Source organism: Eleutherodactylus coqui, chromosome 9 (assembly GCF_035609145.1).
Source record: "Eleutherodactylus coqui strain aEleCoq1 chromosome 9, aEleCoq1.hap1, whole genome shotgun sequence".
Taxonomy (NCBI): domain Eukaryota; kingdom Metazoa; phylum Chordata; class Amphibia; order Anura; family Eleutherodactylidae; genus Eleutherodactylus; species Eleutherodactylus coqui.
The window spans coordinates 142032994-142059482 of NC_089845.1; the positions used below are offsets into that span (position 1 = coordinate 142032994).

General features: G+C 44.4%; 1 protein-coding gene across 1 annotated transcript; it reads left to right on the top strand.

Moving 5' to 3' along the window:
- Positions 1-277: 277 nt before the first annotated feature.
- TERF1 (telomeric repeat binding factor 1) lies at positions 278-25888 on the top strand. Its single transcript, XM_066578578.1, has 12 exons — positions 278-478; positions 7353-7448; positions 7693-7823; positions 12970-13056; positions 14190-14339; positions 15396-15481; positions 15604-15645; positions 16606-16680; positions 18298-18348; positions 19552-19640; positions 21648-21733; positions 24946-25888. Exons 1-12 carry the CDS (start codon positions 322-324, stop codon positions 25111-25113), a joined length of 1218 nt encoding a protein of 405 aa, XP_066434675.1. The 5' UTR covers positions 278-321; the 3' UTR covers positions 25114-25888.
- The last annotated feature ends 601 nt before the right edge of the window (positions 25889-26489 follow it).

A 26489-nucleotide genomic window follows, 5' to 3' on the forward strand; every position in this document is an offset into this window, starting at 1 on the left:
AGCGCCCACGGGGACATGTCGCCAGTCCTGAAGATGCCTTGTGGCGACCTATTAGCTGTCAGTCTTCACTATTACATAGAATGGATACTATAGACTCCCTACTCTGTCACAGGCCATTAACCAGCTGCAGGGGAGACACCACTACGGGCTATTCTCAGGGCCCGGTACACCGTCCGTGGCCGGAGCTCGCCGTCCTCTCACCGCCCGCTCCTGCGCGCGGCTATTTGAATTGGAGTGGCGGGAATCTATGCGCATGCGCGCTGCGCTCCATAGCTTATAGGACTAGCGCGCTCTTTTCAGTCCGTGATAGCGGCAGCCGCTATGGAGGAGGGCGTCCTCGCTGTGGCGAATTCCTTCGACGAGGTGGCAAGTGTGGCTACAGCCTGGGTGTTTGACTACATCTTTGCCAGTCTGTGCCATTACTTCGGCGAAAGTAATCGCGCAGAGGACTTTCAGCGGATGTGCCGATCACTGGAAGGTGAGTGAGGAGAGCGGTGTGACGAGAACCGGAACTACTTGTGGCTGTTGGTGACGCGGCTTGTGAGTGCGCCGTCGCCATGGCAGTGCGCGGCTGTAGCAGCCGTAGAGGAGACGGGGCGGCACGCCACTAAATAGTGTTTCGTTCCCGGCTTTCAATATGACGTGTTGCCGCTTATGTGTGCACTAAACCCTTGGGATGTGGGACTTTTTGTTGTCCCGTCCCCCCCCCCCCCCCCCCCGTACGTACGTAAATCTGCGTTGTATCTATATGTAACGCGCTATAAGGGTAGTTTCACGATCGATCGCACGATCGCTGCAAGAAAGCTGTGATAACATTGTGAGACGGCTGAGCGTCCGCGCTGCTTTGTTTCGTAAAAATGACTTTTTTTTTTTTGGGCAATTTTCTCGCAAGAAAGACCTCAGGACTTCGTAATGTTAAAGTCGCACGGAAATCGGAGACTCCGCAGGAAAACGGGCGATTAAAAAAAAATAAGAACAAAATGCAGACAGATGGGGCGTGCTGCGAATAATAATAAAATAATCCACACGAGTGGAAACCGTAAATGTTCATAATTCAGCGTTTTCGCCCGCTCTCGCATCACACGATGTTATCGCCTGTGTGAACCCGGCCTGCGGTGCCCTCACACGGGGGTAAACCCATAACGATGAATCCCGCGATGGTCAATGGCTTCCTTCACATTTGTGATGTTTTCACACAATGTTGGGTGGGAAAAATGTGTGAAAGCCCTATTTCTCTGCGATATCACACATCGCCATTGATGGCGCCGGCCCTACTGAGAGCAATGGGAGAACTCCGCAATCCTCTGCCGCGGCTGTGACCACTCCGGCGGGGATGATGACGCCTCACGATGTCTATGTGACTCATCCTGGTATCGCCCTCGGCAGTATGAAGGCGCCCGAATGTACAACGGGCTGCGCTCTTAATTTTTTTTTCTTTTTACACGTGTAGAAAAAAAAACCACGAATGTGAGCCGGTCCGTGAAAATCAATGTACTGTCATAGACTTCAGTCACCGCTTATTACGCCCTTCTGTGCATCGCTCACATGCGCCCGCCCTCACCCGGGCTCACACGGGCACTTGTGTATCGGGGGTTGTGTTTTTGGACGCACCTCCTGTATTTGTGTGCATTAAAGAAAAAAAAAATGTCCACAGTCGCTGTCATTGAAATGTTATCGAAAAGCTGTGTTTGCCCGCAGGGGAGTAGAACGAGCGGCGTTGTTTTTTTTCTTCGTACAATGGAAATGCGCTCACAAAATCCGCACTTGTGAATGACCCCCGAAATCAATGGTCTCTGCGTACAAATACAGTCGTGTGAATCTGGCCTCCGTGTCCAAACTTGGAGCGACTAGATGTCAGATAATTATGTTCATGTGAGGAAAATCTCTATATAGCAAAAATGAGCGCGAAAAACGTACCCTCCACGCCACAAGAAGAGAATGGCGCGGTAAACCCCGGTGTGGAGCTTAAGCCATTTTTATCTCTGCATCAAAATTCGAGCAGAGGCCACGGATTTTGATATGAAATTCACCACGTCTTGCCGTGCATAATTCGACTTTTCTGCATGGACGCTAAAATTGCGCTAGATTTGTGAGTGGAGCCGCACCAATATGCACCCAATTCTTTTGAATGGGGTCCTACACGAGCGAGTTATTTATTTTTTCCCTGCATGGCACCGCGATGCGAGAAAAACCCATCACGGTATGCTTTATCATGCTCGCTCTTGCATCGCGGCAGCCATTGTTTTCAGTGGCGCCGGTGGCAGCATCGCACCATGTGCTGGGCGCAGGCGATGCCGTGTGACAACAATGAAAGCCGTCTGCACGGAAGCTGCACAGAAGCGCAGAATGCTGTGATTTCTCCTTCGCGCAGAGGTAATCACGTTTTGCCAGATTCCGCCGTGCTAATCCGCCCGTGTGCAGGTGGCCTACTTGTACACGACTGCTCCCACAGGTGTCTGTAAAAATGTCGCGTTTTACAGCATTTTCAAGCTCTTTCGAACAGCATTTTGTAACGCATCCTCATTGCAATGGGTGATGAGGTGCATTAAAAATAGCTGAATGGACTAAAATGGAGCAGACCGCATTAGAATCGCCACGCTCGTCTGAGAAGCCCCATTTGAAATCAATGGAGGCGGTCTACAGCGCTTCATGCAGAATGAGTAAGGCCTCATGTCTACTCAAAAAATACAATCCGCGCAGAATCTGACACGGATTTGCTTTAAATGGTATTTTTTTGCATGCAGATATCCGCACACATGTGATAACAATGTTGCCGATCTGCGCGGATTCCACGGCAAATGGAGCATGTCGCGTTTTTCCTCCCGCGCATGAAAAACGCAATTCTTTTAAAATGCCATCCGCGGGTGCAAAAATCAATGTAATGGACCCGCAGATGGCAATGATTCCCTATGGGCAAAATCTGCTGCGGAATCCGCAATTCCATTTACCCAGTGGACATGAGGCCTAAAAACTGAATCCACTGGCCGAACATAAAGGCGCTGATGGATCCCGCTGATTATAATGGGGTAGACTTGGTAGCCGTCCGGCATTTTCCCACATGAAACGGCACCATTTCATCCAGGATTTTGTAAATCGGCAACGGAGGCTTCCAACAGAACGCCACACAGATGTGAACACGGCCTTATCTTCAGGCAGAGAACATCCTCACCGAACACTTTACCAGTAATGTAACACCCCCCCGTCATGTGACTTCCTGATATGTTCTGTACACAGAGTAGGACCGCCTCTAGTAATGTAACACCCCCCCCGTCATGTGACTTCCTGATATGTTCTGTACACCAAGTAGGACCGCCTCTAGTAATGTAACACCCCCCCCCGGTCATCTGACTTCCTGATATGTTCTGTACACCAAGTAGGACCGCCTCTAGTAATGTAACACCCCCCCGTCATGTGACTTCCTGATATGTTCTGTACACAGAGTAGGACCGCCTCTAGTAATGTAACACCCCCCCCCCCCCGTCATGTGACTTCCTGATATGCACCCTTCCTCCAAAACATCACTAACTGTCTGTCCGCTGTCTCTAACACCATGTCCTCTCTCTACCTAAAACTAAACCTCTCTAAAACTGACTTACTGGTATTTCCACCCTCCACTAACCGACCTCATCCTGACATCTCCATCTCAGTGTGTGGCGCCACCATAACTCCTAGACAACACGCCCGCTGCCTTGGGGTCATATTTGATTCTGATCTCTCTTTTGCCCCCTACATCCAATCTCTGGCCCGAACATGTCAGCTGCACCTCAAGAACATCGCAAGAATCCGCTCTTTTCTCACTGTGGAGACGTTAAAAACGCTTATTGTCGCCCTCATCCACTCCCGGCTCGATTATTGCAACTCGTTGCTGATCGGCCTCCCCTGCACCAGACTCTACCCTCTCCAGTCCATCCTGAATGCCGCAGCCAGCTCATCTTCCTGTCCAGCCGCTACTCGGACGCCTCTGTCCTGTGCCGGTCACTGCACTGGCTGCCCGTTAAATACAGAATTCAATTCAAACTCGCTACCTTCATCCACAAAGCCCTCCACAGTACAGCGCCACCCTATATCGCCTCCCTCATCTCAATCCATCAACCAGCCCGGGCTCTCCGCTCTGCTAATGAAACCAGACTGAGCGCCCCTTTAATTCGAACTTCTCATTCCCGCCTCCAAGACTTCTCCAGAGCAGCACCGGTCCTCTGGAACGCACTACCAAAGGCTACCCGAGCAATCCAGGACTCGCAGAACTTCAGGCGTGCTCTAAAAACGCATCTCTTCAGGGAGGCATACCGCATTCCCTAAACAAACCTCTCTGTACTCCGCCTGATAACATGCTCCCTGACCTACTGACTGCAATCCCTGCTAGCCATCATAAACCGCTCCTGCAGTCACACCGTTTCTGCCGTCACACGGCTAAATGTCTGACCATTGTCTATGTGTATAGCATCGCTCACTCTCCACCTCGCCATACCGTGCACATCTCCAGCCCCTTTACCCTCTGTATCACCCCATTACTTGTAGTATGTAAGTTCGTTGGAGCAGGACCCTCACCCCTATTGTATCAATCAACTGATTACTATATGTAACCGTGGTTCTGTAATGTTTGTATTTTGTCTTTCTGTATTCCCCCCTGTCTATGTAAGCGCTGCGGAATATGTTGGCGCTATACAAATAAAGATTATTATTATTATTATTATTCTGTACACAGAGTAGGACCGCCTCTAGTAATGTAACACCCCCTTGTCATGTGACTTCCTGATATGTTCTGTACACCAAGTAGGACCGCCTCTAGTAATGTAACACCCCCCCGTCATGTGACTTCCTGATATGTTCTGTACACAGAGTAGGACCGCCTCTAGTAATGTAACACCCCCCCGTCATGTGACTTCCTGATATGTTCTGTACACAGAGTAGGACCGCCTCTAGTAATGTAACATCCCCTTGTCATGTGACTTCCTGATATGTTCTGTACAGAGTAGGACCGCCTCTAGTAATGTAACACCCCCTTGTCATGTGACTTCCTGATATGTTCTGTACACCAAGTAGGACCACCTCTAGTAATGTAACACCCCCTTGTCATGTGACTTCCTGATATGTTCTGTACACCAAGTAGGACCGCCTCTAGTAATGTAACACCCCCTTGTCATGTGACTTCCTGATATGTTCTGTACAGAGTAGGACGCCTCTAGTAATGTAACACCCCCCCGTCATGTGACTTCCTGATATGTTCTGTACACCAAGTAGGACCGCCTCTAGTAATGTAACACCCCCCCGTCATGTGACTTCCTGATATGTTCTGTACACAGAGTAGGACCGCCTCTAGTAATGTAACACCCCCCCCGTCATGTGACTTCCTGATATGTTCTGTACACAGAGTAGGACCGCCTCTAGTAATGTAACATCCCCTTGTCATGTGACTTCCTGATATGTTCTGTACAGAGTAGGACCGCCTCTAGTAATGTAACACCCCCTTGTCATCTGACTTCCTGATATGTTCTGTACACCAAGTAGGACCACCTCTAGTAATGTAACACCCCCTTGTCATGTGACTTCCTGATATGTTCTGTACACCAAGTAGGACCGCCTCTTCTTAGCAGCAGAATTTCTACATTGAGCTGCAACTTTTTGCCCCTATGGAAAGACTAAAGGGCTTTTTCATGGGCCATTTATTGTGCTCAAACATTTCTATGAATGCTCGTTCACCTGATAATGGAGCAGTGTAAGAAGGCTGAATGAACGTTCATTCATCAGCTGATCATGTCATAAAAAGGCTCCCTGATCAGCTGCACGTCTCGCTGTGAAAACCAGGAGCCATCCAGTCAATGACAGCCATACGGGGACGAACTATCATCTTAACAACCGATCATCCCCATAGAGCAGATTATCTGCCCATGTACATGCGGGGGGGGGGGGGGGGGGGGGAGCAGTGGCTTGAACACTTCTTGCTGCTCTTTGGTTGTGTTTGTAAATATATGCATGCGCATTATGGCTTCGAGTCGCCCAGGGTAGTGGCTCTCAAACACCGGGCAGTATGCCCCTCAGCCTCAAGGGGTACTCACAATGGCTGAAAAATGAGCTGCTAGACATGAGTGATGCAGCAAACCTCAACTGTAGAAGAGTGGAGGAAGCACTGGTGGGTTCGCTCGTTGGGTGGCCACTTACCACAGGCTGACGGCAGAAAGAAAGAGGTTTGGTTAAAGGGAGCCCGTGAAAACTGTAGGGCATGGATGGACAAGGAGTACTGGCTGCTGCAGAGGAAGTGTGCAAGCGGGTGAATCTGCAGTTGTTACAAGCTGAGTAGTAACACTGTAAGCCCTCCCCTGAAAGTAAACCCTAGCTGCACTACATGGGGGGGAAAAAACAATACTCACCTAGCAGGTGGCGCCCAGGTCCCATTCATTGAATGACATTCAATAATGTCATCCAATGAATGTCTCTGATTGGCTGAGGTGGTGTTCCTGAACCAGGTGAGGTGGAGTGTTCAAGCCTTGTTACCAGGAAGAGAATGCTCTCTCAGCGCCGAGGACTACACAGAAGACAGCCGGAGTGCCGCATCCCAGGGTGAGGGACTCAGACACCACCTGCTAGGTGACTTTTTACCCCCCCCCCCCCTGGAAATAAGACACTGTGCCTCTTGTGGGGCAAAAATTAATATAAGACACTGTCTTATTTTCAGGGGAGACACTCTAACTTCATGCATTTAATGGTGATTCTTTAGTTTTCAGTGGTGCGGGTGTGTTTTTTGTTTTTTTTCACCCATTTTTGTCTGTGGTATCTTTTTTTTTTTTTTTTTCTCTATGGAGAAGTTTCTGAAAAAGTGCCTTTCGTAGAGCATGCTGCATTTTGGGGGGAAGAAAATATAAGTGCACTAAAAGCCACCAAAAAACTGTATGATTTTGTTAGTGCGTTCCATAATTCTATACTGACTTACAGGAAACTTTTGGCCATGCCAGATACTGGTGTAAATAATACATTTATCTATTGGTCTGGGGTGGCCACTCCTTCTCACAAGCCCCACCCTCTTTTTAGGAAAGTGGCAGGCATGACACAAAAAAGGGGGGAAAGTAGCAAAGTTTTATACAAACGTGATGTAAAACCTTTTATAAATGTGACCCAGTGTTTTTTGTGTTTTAATAAAAAACATTTTACTGGCTTTTTTTTTCTAATGTCTGTGGCTTTTTTTTTTTTTTTTTTTGGTGGAGGGTTTACCCACTAAAACTCAACATTCAAGCAGAAGTAGCCAGTCTCTTTCTGCTAGTAGAGGATTTGCATAGTTACCCCCAACTTTAGTGTAAAAAGATAGTAGAGCCGTGGCAGATATAAAATGATACTAATTTTTTTTTTTTCTCCCGCAGTTATCCTGGACAGTTTATCTGCACTGGATTCGGAGAAATCTAAATCGGTCTTAATCTCCCAGTTCCTCGCCCACGTTGCAAAAGGAAGACATCTTGGTAAAACCTAATGAGTAACCTGCTGTTAGGCTCTGTTCACACGTCTGTCTGCTCGTCCCACCCCAGAGAACCTGTTGTAGTCAGCGGGTTCTCTGGGGTGCAGCTGGGATTGGCCATATTATTTTCATTCTTAGGTTCTTCTGTTCCATTATGAATCATAAGTGTGAATTATGCTTTATTATGTGTTCTCGCTCCTGTCCTGCATGTAACAAATCAAACCTACTGTATATACTGATCCTTCTAGATGTGCAGTTTGAAGTGGATGAGCAGCTTACGCCTCTAGAAGCCGCAGCAATGGTCTTGGATCAGGTTATTGAAGAAGACGACGATCTAAAAAGTCTTCAGGAAGAAATAAAAACATTGGTTAAAGTACAGGTGAGTAACGAGGTAGAAGGGCATTAGGGATAAACAATACTTTTAAAAGTAATTATATTAGTAACCATAACTTTTTATTTTTTAATACATTTTCATTCAGGCCTCCTGTCCACGGGGAAAATCAGGTCCGCTGCGGATTCTCCATGCAGAATCCCGCAGAGGGTCCCTCCTTTCCCGCGGATATGAGGCCTAAAAAGATTTACTTGCCTGTCTGGACGCTGCGGATCTTCCCTCCGTCGCGGCTGGATCTTCTTTCTTTGGCCCAGCGGATGTGCTCGGCACGCCGGCAGCGTGCCGCGTGCATGCGCCGTGCACTCCATTTTCTATTTTTGAACTCCTGCTCTCCCGGGCCGGAGAGCAGGAATTCAGCTGCGGGTGTGCCGTGGATCCGGACGGCTTCCATAGGCTTCAATAGAAGCCTGCGGGAGCCATCCCCGCAGAAGACCCGCACTAAAATGGAGCATGCTGCGGGTGTTTTCCCGCACACGCAATCCGCGCCTCAAGGGAAAATGACATCCGCAGGTATTTTACTACCTGCGGGTGTCCAATGCATCCCTATGGGGCGCGGATCACGCGTGCGGGACACCCGCTGCAGATCTGTCCCCGTGGACATGAGGCCTGATGTAGCTTTATGAGGTCTTGTTTTATGCAGGTGAAATAGCTTTTTTTACAGTGTTGTTTGGAGGTATATTTACTTGCTGTGTAACTATATATGTTACTGCAGCACAAGTATAGGAAAAAAATCTTTTTGCCATTTCATTTTTTTTCTTTTAAATACTGTTCACATTTTACAATGAATGACTTTAGGTGATTATGTGGATATAGAAGTTCGTTTTCACACGGCTGAGAAAATCACACGAGATTTTTGCGTTGTAAAACACATAAATCTCGCACAAATATGAACCCCATTCTTTTGAATAGGGTCATACACAGGAACAATTTATTCCCCCCCCCCCACCACCCCCATTTGCACCACGATGTGATGCGGGAAACAAATCTTGGCATGTCATTTCTTTGGGCGTGCCTTCGCATACACCATTGTTCTCAATAAGGCCAGCGGTAACACCACACCACTTGGTAGGTGCATGCAGTACGATGCAAGGTTTCCCCATTGAAAACAAGGGGAGACACTCTGCAATCCTACCGAAGCGATGCGTGGTGGTTTTGATATGAAAAAAAAAAAACTCGCATCCGTGGGGAAATTTCATGTTGGCAAGCACAATATTTCATTTGCCGGTGTGAAGTTGGCCTTCGTGTAGGATTTTTATGTAATATATGTGCAAACAAAAAAAAAAAAGTTTTATAATCTCCTTTTTTGTCATCTTTAATTTTTACAAACTCTATTAGCTTTTTCTTTAATACCATTTAACCCCTTGAGTGGCGGGTTTCCTACCACCCTGTCGTGCCCACCAGGGCAGGTTTTTTTAAAATGGTCTAATCATTGAATTTCAACTAATTTTGCAGTTGCGTCTCAAGAGCCATAACTTTTTCATTTTTCCATTGACATGGCCATATAAGGACTTGTTTTTTGCGGACAAGTTGTGATTTTTGTTAAACGGGGGGAGGAAAAAAAGAAATGGGGGGGGGGGGGGAAAGAAAAAAAGGGGCCATGTAATTAAGGGGTTAAATAATGTATTAACTTCCTTCTCTGGGTCATTATGATGCATGGATACCACGTGTGATTGTATTTTTGATTTTTTTTTTACAAAGTAAAGGGAGACAAGTGTTTTTATAATTTTTTTTTTTTTTTATAATTTTTTACTTTTTTTTTTTTTGTCCCTTTTAGGGGACTTCCACAGGCACCCATCAGGACCCCCTGATCACATTCCGGGGGTCCGATGGTGACAGCCCTTTACATGCAGCAGTGACAGCCCTTTACATGCTGCAGTCACATAGACTGCAGCATGTAAAGGGTTAACACAGCAGAGATCGGAGGTTTTCTCTGATCTCTGCTGTAAGAGCTAGTACCTAGCTGTCATCTGACAGCTAACAACCAGCTCTCCCTGCCACAGAGACCATCGGCTTGCTTCTGACAAGCCGATGGTCTCTATGGCAACCTGTAAACAAAGCAGGACATTGCCGGCAGATCGGCAATATCTTCTGCTGGTTTTTCAAAGCCCTTGCTTTGTTCTCTGTGGGTCTGTGCAGGCAGAGCACAATGTCACAACTTGTGGCATTGTGCTCTGCAGCTCCCATAGTGATACATAGCCCGGAAATCTTCCGGGCTATGTCACTATGAGCAGTGGAGCTCGTCCCGGAAAATTTCCGGGCGTGCCACCCAAGGGGTTAAGGGACTACTGTTATACATCATCATTTCTTCTAATATACCGTGTTAAAATACTTTTGTATGTTAATAAATTGCACCCTTGATCGTTCCATGATTACTAAACATTGGCGATCAAGGGGTTAAAAAGCCGTTCTCCAGATGTTACTCTAATCTTAGCTATTAGAGCAGAAACTCAACTGTCGTCATACAGCCAAGCAACGTTTCCATAGGGAGCAATAGGCACCTGAGCAGGGCTTATTCTACATCACCGTAAAACCATGCAGAATAAGGCCTCCTTCACACTGGTGACATGTCATCGCCGTAAGAAAATCGCAGCGATATCGCACGGACCAGCGTTGCAATAATCACTGCGTCTTCTCATGGCAATACCGTGATCTTGTAGTGTCGTATGTGAGGATTTTCAAGGGAGTAGGGCTTGAAATATAAGCCCTACCCTAAAAATAAGCTGTAGCTGAAGAGAAAAAAAAAAGTATACATCACCTCTCCTGCACTATGTGGGTCGCCGCCGCAGCTTCTCCCTGGGTCCCGGCACTCCTTCTCTTCATCTTCTGGCCGGGGATTGAAAAAATACCCACCTCCTGGAAGCGCTGGCTGTGATTGGCTAAGCATTAGCCAATCACAGCCAGCGCTTCCAGGAGGTGGGGATTTTTCAATCCCCAGCCAGAAGATGAAGAGAAGCTGCGTTGGAGAGCACTTGTAAGGTGATGTATGTGGGTTTTTTGTTTTTCTCTTTCTCTGCAGCCAGGGCTTAGATTCGACTTCGACAGTAGGATTTCCCACTATCAAAGTTGCACCGTACAAAAATCGCGTTTTCATGCAATACCACAGAGGAAGGCTCCATGGGGAAGCATGGGCTACAAAACGTCGCGGGCATATCGCCGGACCTGCGAGGTTTTTGTGTCGGGTTGTCGCATGCTACAAAACATTGCATGTGTGAATTAACCCATAGGAAAGCAGGGGCTTTCGCATACATGTGATTTGTAGTAACGCTACAAAGTCGCGCAACTTTGTCGCCCATGTGAAGGAGGCATAAGGCCTCTTTGCGGCTGCTGTTTAACCCCTTAATGACATGGCCTATTTTGGGCTTTAGGACGCAATGATTTTTGGCGGATTTTCTTCTCCATTTATTAAGTCATAACTTTTTTATTTTTCTGTTGACGTTGCCGTATGAGGGCTTGTTTTTTTGCGTGGAGAATTGTCGTTTTTATCGGTGCCACTTTTAGTTACATTTGACTATATTGTAAAACTTTTATTTATTTTTTTATGATTGTAGGGAGAGAAAATGCATCAATTCTGCCATAGATTTTTTTTTTTTTTTTTTTTTTTTACAGCGTTAATAAATGACACAATCCATTTCTTTTTTTTCTGCGGGTCGGTACGGTTACAACGATACCAAAATTCTTACTTTTTTTTTTTTTTTTTTTTAGGTTTTTCCACTTTTCTGCAATAAAAACCCTTTTTTTTGGAAATCTTTTTTTTTTTTTTTTTTCTTAATCGCTGAATTCAAAGTCCTGTAACTTTTATTTTTCTATGTATGGAGCTCTGTGAGGGCTTATTATTTGCAAGACGAGCTGTCGTTTTTATTGGTACCATTTTGGGGTACATACGACTTTTTTGATCACTCTTATTGCGTTTTTAAGGAGGCGAAATGCAAAAAATTAGCATTTTTGTCTCCGTTTTTTAGCGGGTTTTTTTAAATGCTTTTTTTCCGTGCAGTCAAAAGCATGTGCAGCTTATTGTACGCGTCTTTACAGACACGACAATACCAAATATGTGGGGTTTTAATTTTTTGAACCTTTTTTTTATGCTAATATGAAAGAGCATAACAAAGGGTGTTTTTTGTGCTTTTTTTTTTTTTTTTTTTTTTAATTCATTTTTTTAATCACAACTTGTGTCCCCCTGGGGGACTTTGACCACAGAACTGCCCATCGCTGTGATAAGGCAGCAATAATAGGCATTGGCAATACAGAACGCCAGTGTCTGGCGTCCTGTTGCCATTGCGACAGGCTGGGCTCTCGCGATAACATCGCGGGAGCTGGCTGAAGACACAGTGGAAGCGCGCTCCCTATGTGAACGCTTTCCCATCGCGGCAGGGAAGGGGTTAACAGCGGGGGGCGCATTTCCGATGCCCCCCCCCCTCCCCGCTGTTGCAGCGGGACGCCGGCTGTAACTGACAGCCAGCTCCCGCTGCAGGATAGCGTGAGATCATATGTGATCTAGCGCTATCCCCAGGACGTAAGTTTACACCCTATTGCAGGAAGTACCTTGCTCCCAGGACATAAACTTATGCCCTGGAGTGGGAAGGGGTTAAACACGTATGGGTGGTTGCTAAGGGCTTACAGCTTGCCCATCATACCTTGCTTCAGACACTTATTCTGCAGGTTCACCATCTTTGACATCTTATATTACAGTTTGTATGCTGTTTGAATCAGACCCCTCTAAGTATTATGTGCCGTCTCTTTCAGTACTAGGCAATTTGTAATAAAATAATTCTATTCTAAAATCAAAAGTCCTGATCAGTAAAAGGCTGAAAGCAGTTTCCTTTGCTGTAAACTATATTTCTAAAAACCCTCACAACCAATCAATACATTTCATAGGGGTTCATTTTGCTGCCAAGAAAGTAAGGAGTCCTCCTGCTATAATGCAGATATAAGTAACGACCGTTATTTATCATGTCTTTAACCTGCAGGTAATTAGTACAATAAACCAATGTCATGAGATTCCAGACCACACTGCGAAGATGTAAATGCCCTTCAGCTACTGTGGATTCTGAACCATATTGATTACACTGAGTGGAGTTGGCTTATGATATAGATGTATGTCAATTATGTCTTTTTTTAATTTTTTTTCCCTGCACAGGCTGTAGCAGTTTGTATGGAAAAAGGAAGATTTAAGTTGTCGTCAGAAGTTCTTGAGAGACTGTTTGAAGAGTCTGAGACAAATAAGGTTTCTCAATACTTCATGTTATGCAAATGTATAGGTAAAAGTTCCCAAATCTTGACGGAACTGAAAATGTTATTTGACATGTTCAGAAGTAACCTGCTGCTCTGTAAACCTGTTTTTTTTCTGCCTTTAGACCGACATATCAAAATAGTTTTTCTCTGGGTAGTTTAAATGTAAGGAGGCCATCTAGTGGCCTTTATGCTAAATGCACAGACATTTTTATATTGCATATTTTCATCACTTTTTTTTAAAGGTAAAAAGTATGACAGTTTTGAGGTACATGTTGTAAAAGTGCTTAATACTAAAAACAGGGAAAAAAAGGAAAACCAATTCCGAATGTAAAAGTCAAGCCAAATTGCCAAGGTGCAGTGTTGTTGTGCTGGAACAACATCCAGTTCTAGATTGTGGACTGTAGTATCACATGCTTGTTATATAATTCTGACAAACAAGTTCTGTGCCAGTAATATGTTTGTTTTTGTTTTGTTTTTTTACTTTGTGTTAACTATTTATATAGTTCTGACCCTGGTGCCTAGTTTCAATAATGCTTTGGTGTACCTAATGTCATTGCAGTTTATGCAACTAGAAACTACTATATTAATCCTGAGAGTCACATGTGAAACACTGAAGAACATTGCTGCAGATGCCTAAAATCATGCTGTTTTGCAATGACTTATGTACTGAAATAGAACCCGTCAGGTACTTTTTTGCTATGCTCACCATGACCATGTGTTACATATAGGGTAATATGCAAGGATTACGGAAAATGTATAACTTGTTTCTGCAGAGCTCAGCAAGAGTTTGTCCAGTATTATTCATGAAGACTCAGTAACCTCACTCACTGGCCCTTCTTTCTATTACACTGCATACTGCGAAAACTGTCAATCACGGGGGGTGGATGGGTTATGAGGTCCTCATGAATAATTTGGACTCAAGTCATGCTGAGAGCTACAGAAATAAGATAGTTCTCCAAAATCCCTGCGCATTACAGTATGTGACGCTGCTGGAATCTGCATGACTGTCACTACTTCATGCTGTGCTCACTGAGGGCAGCATAAAGTACCTGACAGGTTCCCTCTGAAGTACAAACAAGTAGTTAATTGCACACGTAAAACCACTTTCTTTCTATTCTCTTGCAGTATCTGAAAATTAAAATGTCTATGGTTGTCGGTAAAAAGGACCCTTATCATGAATTCCTTGAGAATTTTTCTCACACCAAAATGTTAAAGAAAATCAAATCTTACATCAGTCTTACGCTGGCCAAAAGACCACCAGTTTTTTTGCTACAGGTGAGTTACTGTTTGTATAGAGGCTCACAGGCTTATTTGAAGTGGATTGTAAGAGATTCTGTTCACCCTAGCATCATGGCTTCCTTTTTATAGGGAGGGCGCTGAAAAAGTTCCCAGCCCACCAAGAAGGAAATGAGCTGGGGCATGAAACTTTAATGCTATTCAACATACTCCCCCCCCCCCCCACCCCCCACCCACCCCCCCCCTCTCCCTGAAGTTCAACACGCTTGCTACATTGTTTCTGAAGTTCCTTTTAACCCTATCAAAAAGAACTCTGATGTTTGGTCTCTGTTGCTGCTATCACCTGTAAGAATAGCAGTTCACCTGTTGACACAGGATGGAATTTCCATGCGTCAAATCTGCCCGCTGGGATTAGCCAGCCATGTGGACGGGATTTTGCAAAAATCTCATCCACGCAGGACGGCCAGTCTGTCACGACAGCAGCACAGAGGTGTGTATTTTTGATTTATATTTTTTACACAAGCCAGGAATGATTTTCAGGGAAGGACTTATATTTAAAGTAAATCACTGCAGGGATTGCCTACTGCTTTCAATGGGGCCTCTGGCAGCAGCGGCAGCCCTATTGAAAGCATTGGTGCCTGGGGCTTCATTCACACATGTTTTTGCACGTACGTGGATGCGCGGTTTTGTGTGCACCAATGTACACGCGCTCATGTGAACGAGATCTAATGCTAATGTTAGTAAAGCATAACCTTTATTGATGATGGGTTTTTTTATTTTTATTTTTTTCCTGGTTTCTTTCTTTTTTTCCTTGAATGTGGAAAAAAAAACCCATTGATGTCTATAATACGTACACCGCACATGGCTCTTTTATGCTGTTGTACTGCACTGATAGAAAAGCAGTCATAAGCCGACCGTCCCCATTTCATTTTGTGCATACTCACAGTGGCGAGAAACACACAGAGCCTACTAGAACATGTGCTGCATGTCATTCATAAGGGTACGTAGCGTAAACGTGGGAACAGATCCTTTTTCTTGTGAACACAAGTGAAATTGTATCCCTTTGTGATTTTATATATTTTATTCTTTTTAAAGGCAGCAACAAAAATGGTAGAAGCCAAAGGGAAACCCGATGTCGAAACAAGAGAGAATAAAGTTCATAAAGCACCAAGTGATATAAGGTATTTCTGCTGTGTTTTTATATTTATACTTCTCTAACTTTTGTTCAAGTTTATTTATTTTTATGTAATGTCATAGTAGTGTTTCAGTATGGACTATCCCAACCTAAATATTTTCTCTTTAGGGAGAACGAAAGTCTGCAAGCTCAAACCATCGATGATAATGAGTGAGTTTTTTGGGGTTTTCTCTATTTTACACAGACATCATTTTTTAAAATAAATACCTGCCCATCAATAGGCTGATTTCTGTAGGCCATCCTCTGTAGCCTCTGGTAATCAGCACTATGAGTTCTGCTTTTCCGCTTCATTGTGGGAGCAGGAAATCGGAACCTGCTGGCTGAATCAAATCCTTATGACGAAAGAGAATGGACCCCGTCAGGCTCATTCGGTTTCCAAAAGTCTCATCTGGCATTTTACAGGGAGAAATAATGCTGTCTACAGCATTTTCTAAACTGAATTCGGTAATAGAAGTTAAAACTCCCTACGCTGACGTGAACAGGCCTTAACTGGCTGACCATGTATTGTATAACCCTTCTGGTTTTTGTGTGTGTATATGGAATTCTTTATAAAGTTGAAACTTTTAGATTGCATTAATCAGAGTTCAGCGCAGGGGGAAAAAAACCTGCTTTCCCTGATAGCCATTCAGCAATCCTATCCAGCCAAGAAGAGGTGGAATGTAATGAATGTGGCTTACTCTTTAAAAGTTTTTGTTTAGGAAGTTACATGTGCAGCCACCAGTCCTATTCATGGTATTGATAGGGGGTCAGGTGGGGCTCCCATTAATGTTTATCCAGCCCTATCAGTGTATGTTGTGGTCCAAAGCTGCATTCACTATTCTGCATGTCCTCACTGGAGGCATTCTCAGTTCTGCCATACAATGAATCCAATGGTCACTGATGGATCCAGTGGACTTGAATAAGGTCTTGCAGGTTTCCCATAATTTTGAGGGCAAGAATAGCATTGCAGACTGCAATTGCTGAAATCCCAGTGGAGGTAAATAACACAAATGTGAACTGAGCCTCATCGGCAATTCTGTATTGGGGCTTGAAAATTTAGTATCTCCTTATGTGGTGAAGCTTGGTTAAAAAATTATTTGAGCGTGCATTCATATTCAGTTGTTTTTATAGCTTTCAAAAAGAAGATCTTTCTACAATTGAGGGTGGAGACACATCTGAGGAGAGGAGCAGCGCAGACTTAAATCAGTGAGTTTCATTTATTGTTTTGTTGTGAATGGGGTAAAGTAGTACTAACTTTTCAGACAACTTCTGCTCATTGACAAGTTTGTTAGTTTCAGCATTTCTGTAATGTAGTTGCATTATGAATTTTCTTGTTGCTCCACTGTAAATCACGTTTAAAGTGGCTGCCAATTGGTGTATCCCTTCCAGTTTCTCTGCAATCAACTGTGGTTGGGTATAAAGCTTCCTTAGTATCAAGGACAGGGGGAGGGGCTAGCTTCACAGGCAGCTTCCCTGCACTTACAGGCTGACAGATCTGCAGACACTGTGATGAGGATCTGCACAATCTCTGCCTCTCCTGCTCTTACAGTGTGTGTGTACACCTTACACTCACATTATAGTGGGTTTACTAACCATTTGGCCAGAATGTCTGTCTCTAAATGCCTGATCGTCCCGGGAAAGCAGAAGGGTGGGCATTCAGATGCCGCGTCACTGCTGATTGGACTAGAGACAGTGCAATACAGCAAGGGAATCAAGGGCAAGGAAGTCAGGATAGTGAACTGCTGGCAGAATGCTAGGCTTCTAGCATGTTCAGTTTATACCTTCACAGTACGTTACATTTTCTAGCAGCAATGCCTAATATTACAAGTCGGTCCCATTCACTTAAATGGAATCGAGCTGCACATAGGCCATGTGACGATTAAATGTGACATCACCGATAAGGGACTGCAGCGCTCTTGAATGCCGTAGTACCTTCAAACAGCTAATTGGTGGTGTGCAGAGAGTCAAACCACCACCTATTCTGAGAAGTCATCAATATTTTAGTCCAACAAAGCCCATTAAAGTGTTAATTTAAAAAAAAAACAACCTGTGACATGTCTGTGATCGATGGGGTGTCCAATGCTGAGTACTCTTCGCTTATTTAGACAAAGGGGCAGAAGCGTCCTGCTGGGTGCTGTGCTTCTTCCACTGTCATCTGCTCTGCTTAGCTTTTGGGTTCATCCATCGCAAACCCCACTTCTGCAAGGAGAGTTGATCACAGCGAAAGGACATATCCATCAGCTGCGCACTTCTTCCTCCTCATCCCAGTTATCGGTGAGGATCTCTGCATCCAAACTTCTAACGTGTCAGATTTTTTTTTTCTGAATGACCATTACATTTCACTGTGAAGTTCATCCTAATCTGTATAGTAGTTGGGGTTTGTTTTTGGTGATAGTTTCAAATTTCCTGCACGGAAAAAGCTAAACAGGCTGTGTCATCAGAAACAACCACTTTCTAAAAGCAACAGCTGATTGTCCTAGCTCATTGGGAAGCTGTGAGCCATGGACAGCCAGACATTTTCCCTTAAGTGCCTGAGGCAAGGTAAATGTAGTATTTACCGACAGTCATCCGAATGGCGGCCTATACTAATACTGCTAGAATCCATCATAACAGGAGCTGCTTATGCAGAACGAAGATTACCTCTGATTTCCATATGACGGACTGAAGTTCTGTTCATGAGACAAAACCTTTACATTCTAAACTTTCTGCTACTGCTTGATGGAGCTTAAAAGCCTGTTGTATACTGCATTTCAATGTTGAGGATGGCGTGTTAACATGCCAGATGCTAAACTCGTGTTTTGTTTTTTGTTTTTTATTGACTAGAAGCAAAAAGACAGAGGAAGCTTCACGTACTACAGATAAGACAACTGAAAGGTATGAAACTGTTTTAACCCCCTACCAATCACAGTACAATAGGAAATACTCTCCTGGAGGTGCCTTCACACACCTGATTTGCTGCAGCGTTTTTAACCCTTTTCAAATTCCTAAATCTGCAGCAAAACAGCGATGTGTGAACACACCCTGAAAGGTTCACTGTTCTTTTTTTTTTTTCTTAATAGATTTCAAATTTGTCTCAAGTGACTATAGTTAGCGCGTTACTCTACTCAGATATAAATGGGTTTTCCAGGTTATTTAACCCATTAGTGACTGAGTTTTTGTTTATTTCTATATGGGGACGGCTTAATAGGGATTCTGCCATGGCAGACCTGGGGCCTTTCAGAAGGCCCCCGGCTGCCATGAAATCCACACGGCTCCCTGCGATGTCCTCATTCGGGCTATTTAAATGCCGTTGTCAGAATTGACAGCGGCATTTAAAAGGGTTAACAGCCCCAATGAGCAGTGCGGCTCGTCGCAGCAGTTGCCATCGGCTGTAAGAAACATCCGACACCCGGGATGTATGAAAGGAGGTCGCCCGGCGATCGCCCTTCATCCACGTCCTGCATTTAAAAAACGTAAAAACACTATAGGCCCGTCAATAAGGTTTTTTTTAAAAAACACTCGCGTGAAAATAATCTAGCTAGTAATTGCCTGTCTTGGCTCTGCGCTGTGTCCCACAGCTCCAGGTCTGTCCTGTGATGTAATGTTTACAAGCTGCAGCAGCCTGTGTAAAGCTAAAATGTCTGCCTGTCTGTCTTTCACGGTTGCAAACAGCTGCAAAGTCATGGCAATCTGAAATGGCCCTAAAATAGGGAGAGCACATGGGCTTCATTCAGTTGTTGCTCTTGGTTTGATTCAAACCCGGGACCTCAGAGCTGCACAGCAACAATGCTAATCGCTGAATCATCATGCTGACCTTTTGTTGCAGTCACGATCTTGACATGATTTGTGTCTTACTTTTGCTTTGTCACCTTAGCCAACATCATGAGCAGAACAGGTTTTCATGATAATAAAAAAAAATCCACTCTCTGACAGCAAGTATAAAGCTTGTAAAATGCTCAGGAATTGAAAAACTAAGTTGTTTTTGTTTTTTTTGTGGGGTTTTTTTGTGTGTTTTTTTTTTTTTTTTGTGTTTTTTTTTTTGCGTGAAATTGGAGAACCTAAAAAGCCTGAAGTGATAAAACCTACCGTGTTTTGCAGACCTCAGAGGCAGCTCTTTTCTTTGGAGAAAGGCACACCATGGCATCCAGGCAAACCCTGCAGGAGGATAATGAGCAGATCCATTTTGGGTGAGTCTGTACAATTCCAGAATTCTTCACTTCCAGAAATAATTCTAAATGGTAATAGTGCGGATTAATTTTCTTACCTTAAGGCACTTTATGAATTCTTCTCTCCACCCTCCTCTTGCATGTAGTTTTGGCAGCTTGCCACCCGCTGCTGGGTTGCAGAAGCACTCTAGGTTGTAGATTTAAAGGGGTTGTCCCGCGCCGAAACGGTTTTTTTTTTTTTTTAATCCCCGCGCTCCGGTGACTTCTTACTTACCTGCTGAAGATGGCCGCCGGGATCTTCACCCTCGGTGGACCGCAGGGCTTCTGTGCGGTCCATTGCCGATTCCAGCCTCCTGATTGGCTGGAATCGGCACGTGACGGGGCGGAGCTACACGGAGCCCCATTGAGGAAAGAAGAAGACCCGGACTGCGCAAGCGCGGCTAATTTGGCCATTAGACGGCGAAAATTAGTCGGCTCCATGGAAACGAGGACGCTAGCAACGGAGCAGGTAAGTGAAAAACTTCTTATAACTTCTGTATGGCTCATAATTAATGCACAATGTACATTACAAAGTGCATTAATATGGCCATACAGAAGTGTATACCCCCACTTGCTGCCGCGGGACAACCCCTTTAACATAATAGCATAATCTATTTATCCCTACTTGCTAGGGCCTTTTTACATGGAACGTTCATATTCTCGCTGGATCGTAGGAGTCTGAACGATAATCGCTCAGTGTAAATGCTGCGAGCGACTGAACGACAAAGGATAACCCTGTTCTACAAAAAATAAGCTTTTTTTGTAACAGAGAAATTATTAACCACTTATGTGCATTTACTTTCAAATTAAAAACAAAAACAAATCCCATTAAACTCCACATTCTCTCCCTTATCACTCTAAGGGCTTATTCACACGAACGTAGGCATTTTTACGTGCGCTCGCCGGCGCTGTAAAAGATGTGATTGGGCGCACAAATCTGGTGTTTATGCGCCTGTTCAGATGGCCCAGCGCATATATGTTGGGCTCGCAATGCTTTCAGACGGAAGAAGACCGTTTAGCTCTGCTAAACTGCCTCCCCCTTTCCGCCGGCTCTTGACCAGGGGAGGAGGTGGGACAGGGCGGGAGCAATGTGCTAAGCCTCCACCCCTTGTCAGCCAGCAATGGGAGGGGGCGGGAGCTTAGCAACTGGTGCCACCCCCTCCAATTGGAAACAGCAAACAAGGGGCGGAGGGAAGGGGGAGGGAGTTTAGCAGTCACGGTGCTAAACTCCCTTCCTTCTCCGGCACCTGTCATAGGCTCCCATGAGAGTCTATGGCAGCGGCTGTATTCTGTCCAGGAAAGATAGAAGGGTTGTCTTCTCAATGGGGGGGATCACAAAGTGTCCAATGCTGGGACCTCCAGACTTCAGGAGTAATCTGTGAAGGGGATTCTAATACATTGGTGCAAGAGTTCGGTATTCTCCCAGTCCACAAATCTAAAAGTAGAACACAGGACTCGTATATTAGTGATTCTTTTTTAAATCGTGCAATTCACACTTGTGACTTTTACTCCTACTTTACTGGACCTTTTGGAAAGACTAATCAGAAAAAAATAAGGAAGTGTACGCTGGTGAAGCTGCCACCTGACGAGACCAAAACAGCACAAAAGCGGGTTTAATGATTATCAAAATTAAAAATATCCCTAATTCCAATTTGAGTGTAAAGTTCTGCTTTTGGATATGTACGGAGACCAGGCGGTAAATGTTCAATTTCCTTGCAGCACCACACCAGGGAAAATGAAGCCTTACATAGTGGCCATTCAAATACATTGGCTTCCTGTGTAATGCAGGATAGGAAGATCCTCCAATACATGAGAAACTCTTTATAACCATTCTTTACTCCGGCCAAGAGATCAGAATACAGAACAGATGACCCCCTTATATTCACTCAGGGGGTATATGGTAATCGGTAATTCCTTTTTATTTATTTTTAAATCTCCTATTTGGCTGAGATATAACAGACTCGTATTTCCCTTATTGTTGGTCTTTAGGAAAGAAACACCGTGACGATTTGGAAAATGCACCATGTGAACATCTTGAAATGTCTGTTAATTCTGCAGCAATTAAGAGAAAACAGGTAAGGCTTACTTACTAGGTATGACTTGATTTATTATTCTACTTGAATCTAGCAGTCGCCTTAGAAGATTTTATTTTCCGAGATCAGGGTCAATGTTAAAAAAACTTCCTTACTATGCCGATTGTAGGGAAATTAATAAAAATTGTATCAACTGCAAAGCCTTCTGCTTCACTCACTGTTGATCCATGGGTGGTAACATTATATCCTTTGAGATGTCACATAATTAGGCAGCTATTCAGGGCACAGCCCTATGAATGCCACATCACAATGCAGTGCATTGATTGGATGTCCCAGTCACATCACCCTGAGGGCTTATTCACACGAACGTATATCGGACGGCTTTTTCAAGGCCAGTTGATAAACTCTACCATCTAATACATTGGATTCCAATGCATCAGATCACACAGGCGTATTCCCATGGCTTAAAAGCGGAAACTGTCTTCCTGGCCGGACTACGGCTGCTGCCATTGATTCCTATGGCAGCCAATGACAGTGACCGAAGAAGGGAGGTGGGAGGGAGTTTAGCAGCGTAACTGTTAAACTCCCTCTCTCCTCTCCACTCCGCAAATTGCCGCTGTTTGCAATGGGAGGGAACAGGACAGAGCTAAGCTCCACCCCCTCCCATTGCAAAACAGCCAGATGGGAGGAGAGAGGAGGTGAACGGGCTCAGCATATGCGTCGAGCCCGTGCATCCCATGGTAGCTTATAGCGGCTGGCCGTGAAAACGCCGGCCAATATATGCTCGTGTGAATAATCACTGAGGCACAGCAATAAGTCCTTTTTTGAAAAGTATTTTTTTTTAAAACTCCTTTTTTTTTTTTTTTTTTTATTCCCCCAGATTTGCACAGATCTTGGAGAATACTTTTAATATACTTGTAGGAGCCAGCCTTGCCTTACCACTGTGGCCAGATGTTACATTGTAGCAGACGGGATTTTGTTACTGCAGTTGAAATCTGGACGAGATTTTTTTTTTTTTTTTTTTATATTGGTTGTGTTGTGGCATTATTTGTAGAGGCTTAAATGTTGAAACTGGGCTATGTGGCAGCGGAAAAGATTGCACAGCCTTGCATCACCGCCCATCTCTTTCAGTTTGCTTGGTCATGTCTACATGATTGTATGCATTGAGTTATGGCCCTTGGACATGGGACGATTATTGTTGGTGGTAGTTCAAGCTCCCGCGGGGGGTTTGGTTGTTAGTCGTCCCATGTAAATGCATGCAGAGACTGAACGACTGGAAGAGAGTCGTCCACTAATTCAGTTTTCAGCATGCTTGAAGACCAAACAACACATCGTTCAGTATAAGCAGCAGCTGTTCAGTTCTGACCGACCTCTGCTTACAGTGAATGAAGAGGGGCAGGAGAGAGAAATCTCCTCCAGCCGCCCCACCTCCCTGCTGGCCGCACTATGAGCGGTCCAGCCATGCTCACTCTTGTGTAACAGCAAGATAGGGAGTATACACTGGGACAAGTGTCTGGCATTGGACCACTTAATTGGATATTTTAGTTAAACCGTGTAAGGATGTGGCCTATTTTAGCCTTCAGGCCATCCTCATACAAGCTTTTTTTTTAAAATTAATTAATTAATTTTTTTTCCTACAGCATTTAGTGGGCGTTTAAAAGCCCTGCTAAAAACACTGCACTGATCCCCTATTGGTTTTAATGGGGCTTCTCAGACGAGCATTTTAGTGCGGCATTTCTAATGTTGTCTATTCTATTTTAGTATGTGGGGAATACACATCACATCAGCCACCGCAATGATGGGGTGCGCAAGAAACACTGAACGTGTTCTGAAAACGCTGTACAATGCCGCGTTTACAACGCCTGTGTGACACTGGCTTCAAAAAGTTTTTTTTTTTTTTCTGTTGTAAGTTTTTTGTTTTTGTTTTCCCCACAATTTACAGCAATAAATCTTGTTTTTTCCATAGCAGTGTGAGGGCTTGTCTGTGTTCATATTTTTTGGTACCTAGAAATTGATTGACTTCGTATTTTATTTATTTTCCCCTTATGGGTTGGGGGGAGGGGCAAATGTGCCATTTTACAAGCTGTTTACTGTAACATATGAATAATATTTTAACTATCTTTGGTGCCACACTTCTTCTTTTTTTTTTTTTTTTATTCTTGCAAAATGCAGCATTTGACCCTCAGTTTTTTGGCTTTGTTTTTTTTTCTCTGTGGCAAGAAAAACAAAGCATATGGATTTTTGCTGCAGGTCAATAGTAATAGATGAAATGGCCTGGAAACAGTGCTCCCTTCCCCCCCCCCCCCCCCTCTTTTTGCATACTACTTTTGCGCAATAAACCTTTTTCATGAGGAAAAAACATTTTGCGTCACCATTTTTTTTCAAGAACTGCAACATTTTTTTGGTAACCTCGTTTTTAATGAGCGCCTCACTCTCTGTTGGCTAAATTATATTTCTCACTGGTACCATTTTGCCCACAAATTACTCATAGATTTTATTAAAGAGGTTTTCTATGAAAATACTATTGATGACTTATCCTGGATGGGTGATCAATAGTTGATCGGCTGGGGCCTGCAGCTTGGGACTTTGGCTGATCGGGCGCTTGCTGACAGCATCCATATACTCTAGGGTCGGAGCCACTGCTCCAACCCCTGTGTAGTGACCGGTGTTTATAATTGTAGGTGCAGCTCTCATTTATTTCAATGAACGCTGCAGCTATATGGCTGTGTTATTGTTTCTCAGTGATTTGCTGATGGGTAACCTGTTGTGCCCAACCTTAGACAGAACCTGATGGGCAAATACATCTAACAGACACTGGGAAGGGCCACAGTTAGGCTCCCAGCCAGCATGACAATCCATCTACATCCCACAACCTCACTAATTGGCAGACAGAGGAAGCACCCTCCCTTCCTCTAACCACTTAATGCCACAGGTACTCTGATCCTATCCAATACAATGTGATGTTGGTTGTTATATCTGGCACCTGCTGGTTATGGTGCTGGCACAGTTCATTGTGCTTGCCTCATCACCATGCCAGACTGGCTCCTGCCCAACAGGCTCCTGCCCATGAAATAGTACATCATGGGAGGGGGGGGGGGCAAAGAGGTTAATGAGCAGGTTGGCCACTGTACCTTGTATATGTATGATATATGGAGTGAGTACAGATAAACCTGTCCTTTTGAAGATATCCTTGACTTGTATTGTTGTATTTATGTCAAGAATTTTACTTACCAATAGTTGTATGTATTTTTTAGCCTTGGACCTGGGAAGAAGATAAACTACTGAAGAAGGGAGTGAAAAAGTATGGGGCAGGGAACTGGAGTAAAATACTAGTCCACTATGAATTCAACAACCGCACAGGAGTGATGCTAAAGGATCGCTGGAGAACCATGAAGAAGCTGAACATGGTCCATGATGAGTGACCTTATGTTGTCCTCAACTCTGAGGTTGTGAGAATCCAAGCACTGGATGCAAATCGGAAGGATCCTCCTGTTTTTAACTGTCCTCTTGAAGCTGCTGCGGGGCAGTCGTGAGCCACAATGTTACACATTGCTGAGCAAATAAAGAACACTTCACTTTACGTGATTGTATGGAAGAACTTTTTTTTTTTTTTAAATACAATTGTTTAAAAAGTATTTCTTTTTTTATTGCAACGTGTAAGGCCCCCTGTCCAGGGCAGTTTATATGCCGGCGAATCACGCCGGCCAACGCTTCCCATAGCATTGCTATGGAAAGCGCAGGCACTCGTCCACGAGCGGAGAACCATAGTGATTCTCTGCTCACGGCGGGCAGATTCTCCGGTCAGCCCATTTATTAGATAGGGCTGACCGGTGGAGATTCGGCAGCGGCTCCTGCTCCCAGGCGGCGGCTCCCATGACGGAGCTTCGCAGCAGGATACCACATTGCCCGTGGACAGCCGGCCTAAGGAAACAGAATATCAACAGATGAACACATTTGATTTGTGATACCAAAATTTATCATGTAAGTATAATTGTGGTTTATAATAAATGCAGTGCAAATGAGGCTAGAAGAGGCTCTGCTGCTGGTGACAAAAAGAAAAAAAACTAATAGGTTGACATTTATCACTTTTGCGTTTTACAATATGCTTTAAGCCTGAGGAAGGGTCCATAGAAGACCCAAAAGCTCGCTGTAACATCATGTATTTTTGTTGGGCATTAAAAGGTATCCTATCTACAAGATTACTTGGTTTCTCTTACACGGCACAATCACACTTGACTCTACTGGCTAACACCTGACCAAACCTTTTCTTTTCATTTTAAGGCTTTATTCACAGGTGGCTATTTAGCTGCGTTTTCATGCCGGCCCAAAAGTCTCGACCATCTGAGGCATAGCATTCCAATGCATTCGTTCGCATGGGCAATTTCGCAGCAAATAAAAACATTGCGCAGGAAAATATGGCGCATATGCGACCGGCGAGTGCAATTATACACTGCATGAAAAGAAAATTCTGGATCTATCTTTTGACTAATAATACATCGATCGGCGGCTCCCATAGACTCCTGTGAGAGCTGGAAAACAGGGATGGGGAGGCAGTTTAGCAGCGTCCAGCACAGGGAAAAGCTTACAGGTGCCTCTCATTTAGGCATTTGAAGTAATTTCGAGGATTTATGCCAAGCGAAGGATTTCCGTGCTGCGTATTTTTATTTTTTTTTCCCGCTAATATGTTGTACCCAGCTGTGTGAATGAACAAAAACACTAATTAGGCTCAGGACTTGGATCGGGTCATTCCGTCACGCAATTTTTAACGGCATGTGCGGCAACCGTGAAAACGCATCTG

What these genes read in the sequence shown, in the direction of transcription:
- TERF1 (XM_066578578.1), top strand. Translation starts at nt 322, where the DNA reads ATGGAGGAGGGCGTCCTCGCTGTGGCGAATTCCTTCGACGAGGTGGCA. An exon ending in AGCAGCGCAGACTTAAATCA is followed by an intron (nt 16,681 to 18,297) that starts GTGAGTTTCATT and finishes TTTATTGACTAG; the next exon opens with AAGCAAAAAGACAGAGGAAG. An exon ending in AATGAGCAGATCCATTTTGG is followed by an intron (nt 19,641 to 21,647) that starts GTGAGTCTGTAC and finishes GTTGGTCTTTAG; the next exon opens with GAAAGAAACACCGTGACGAT.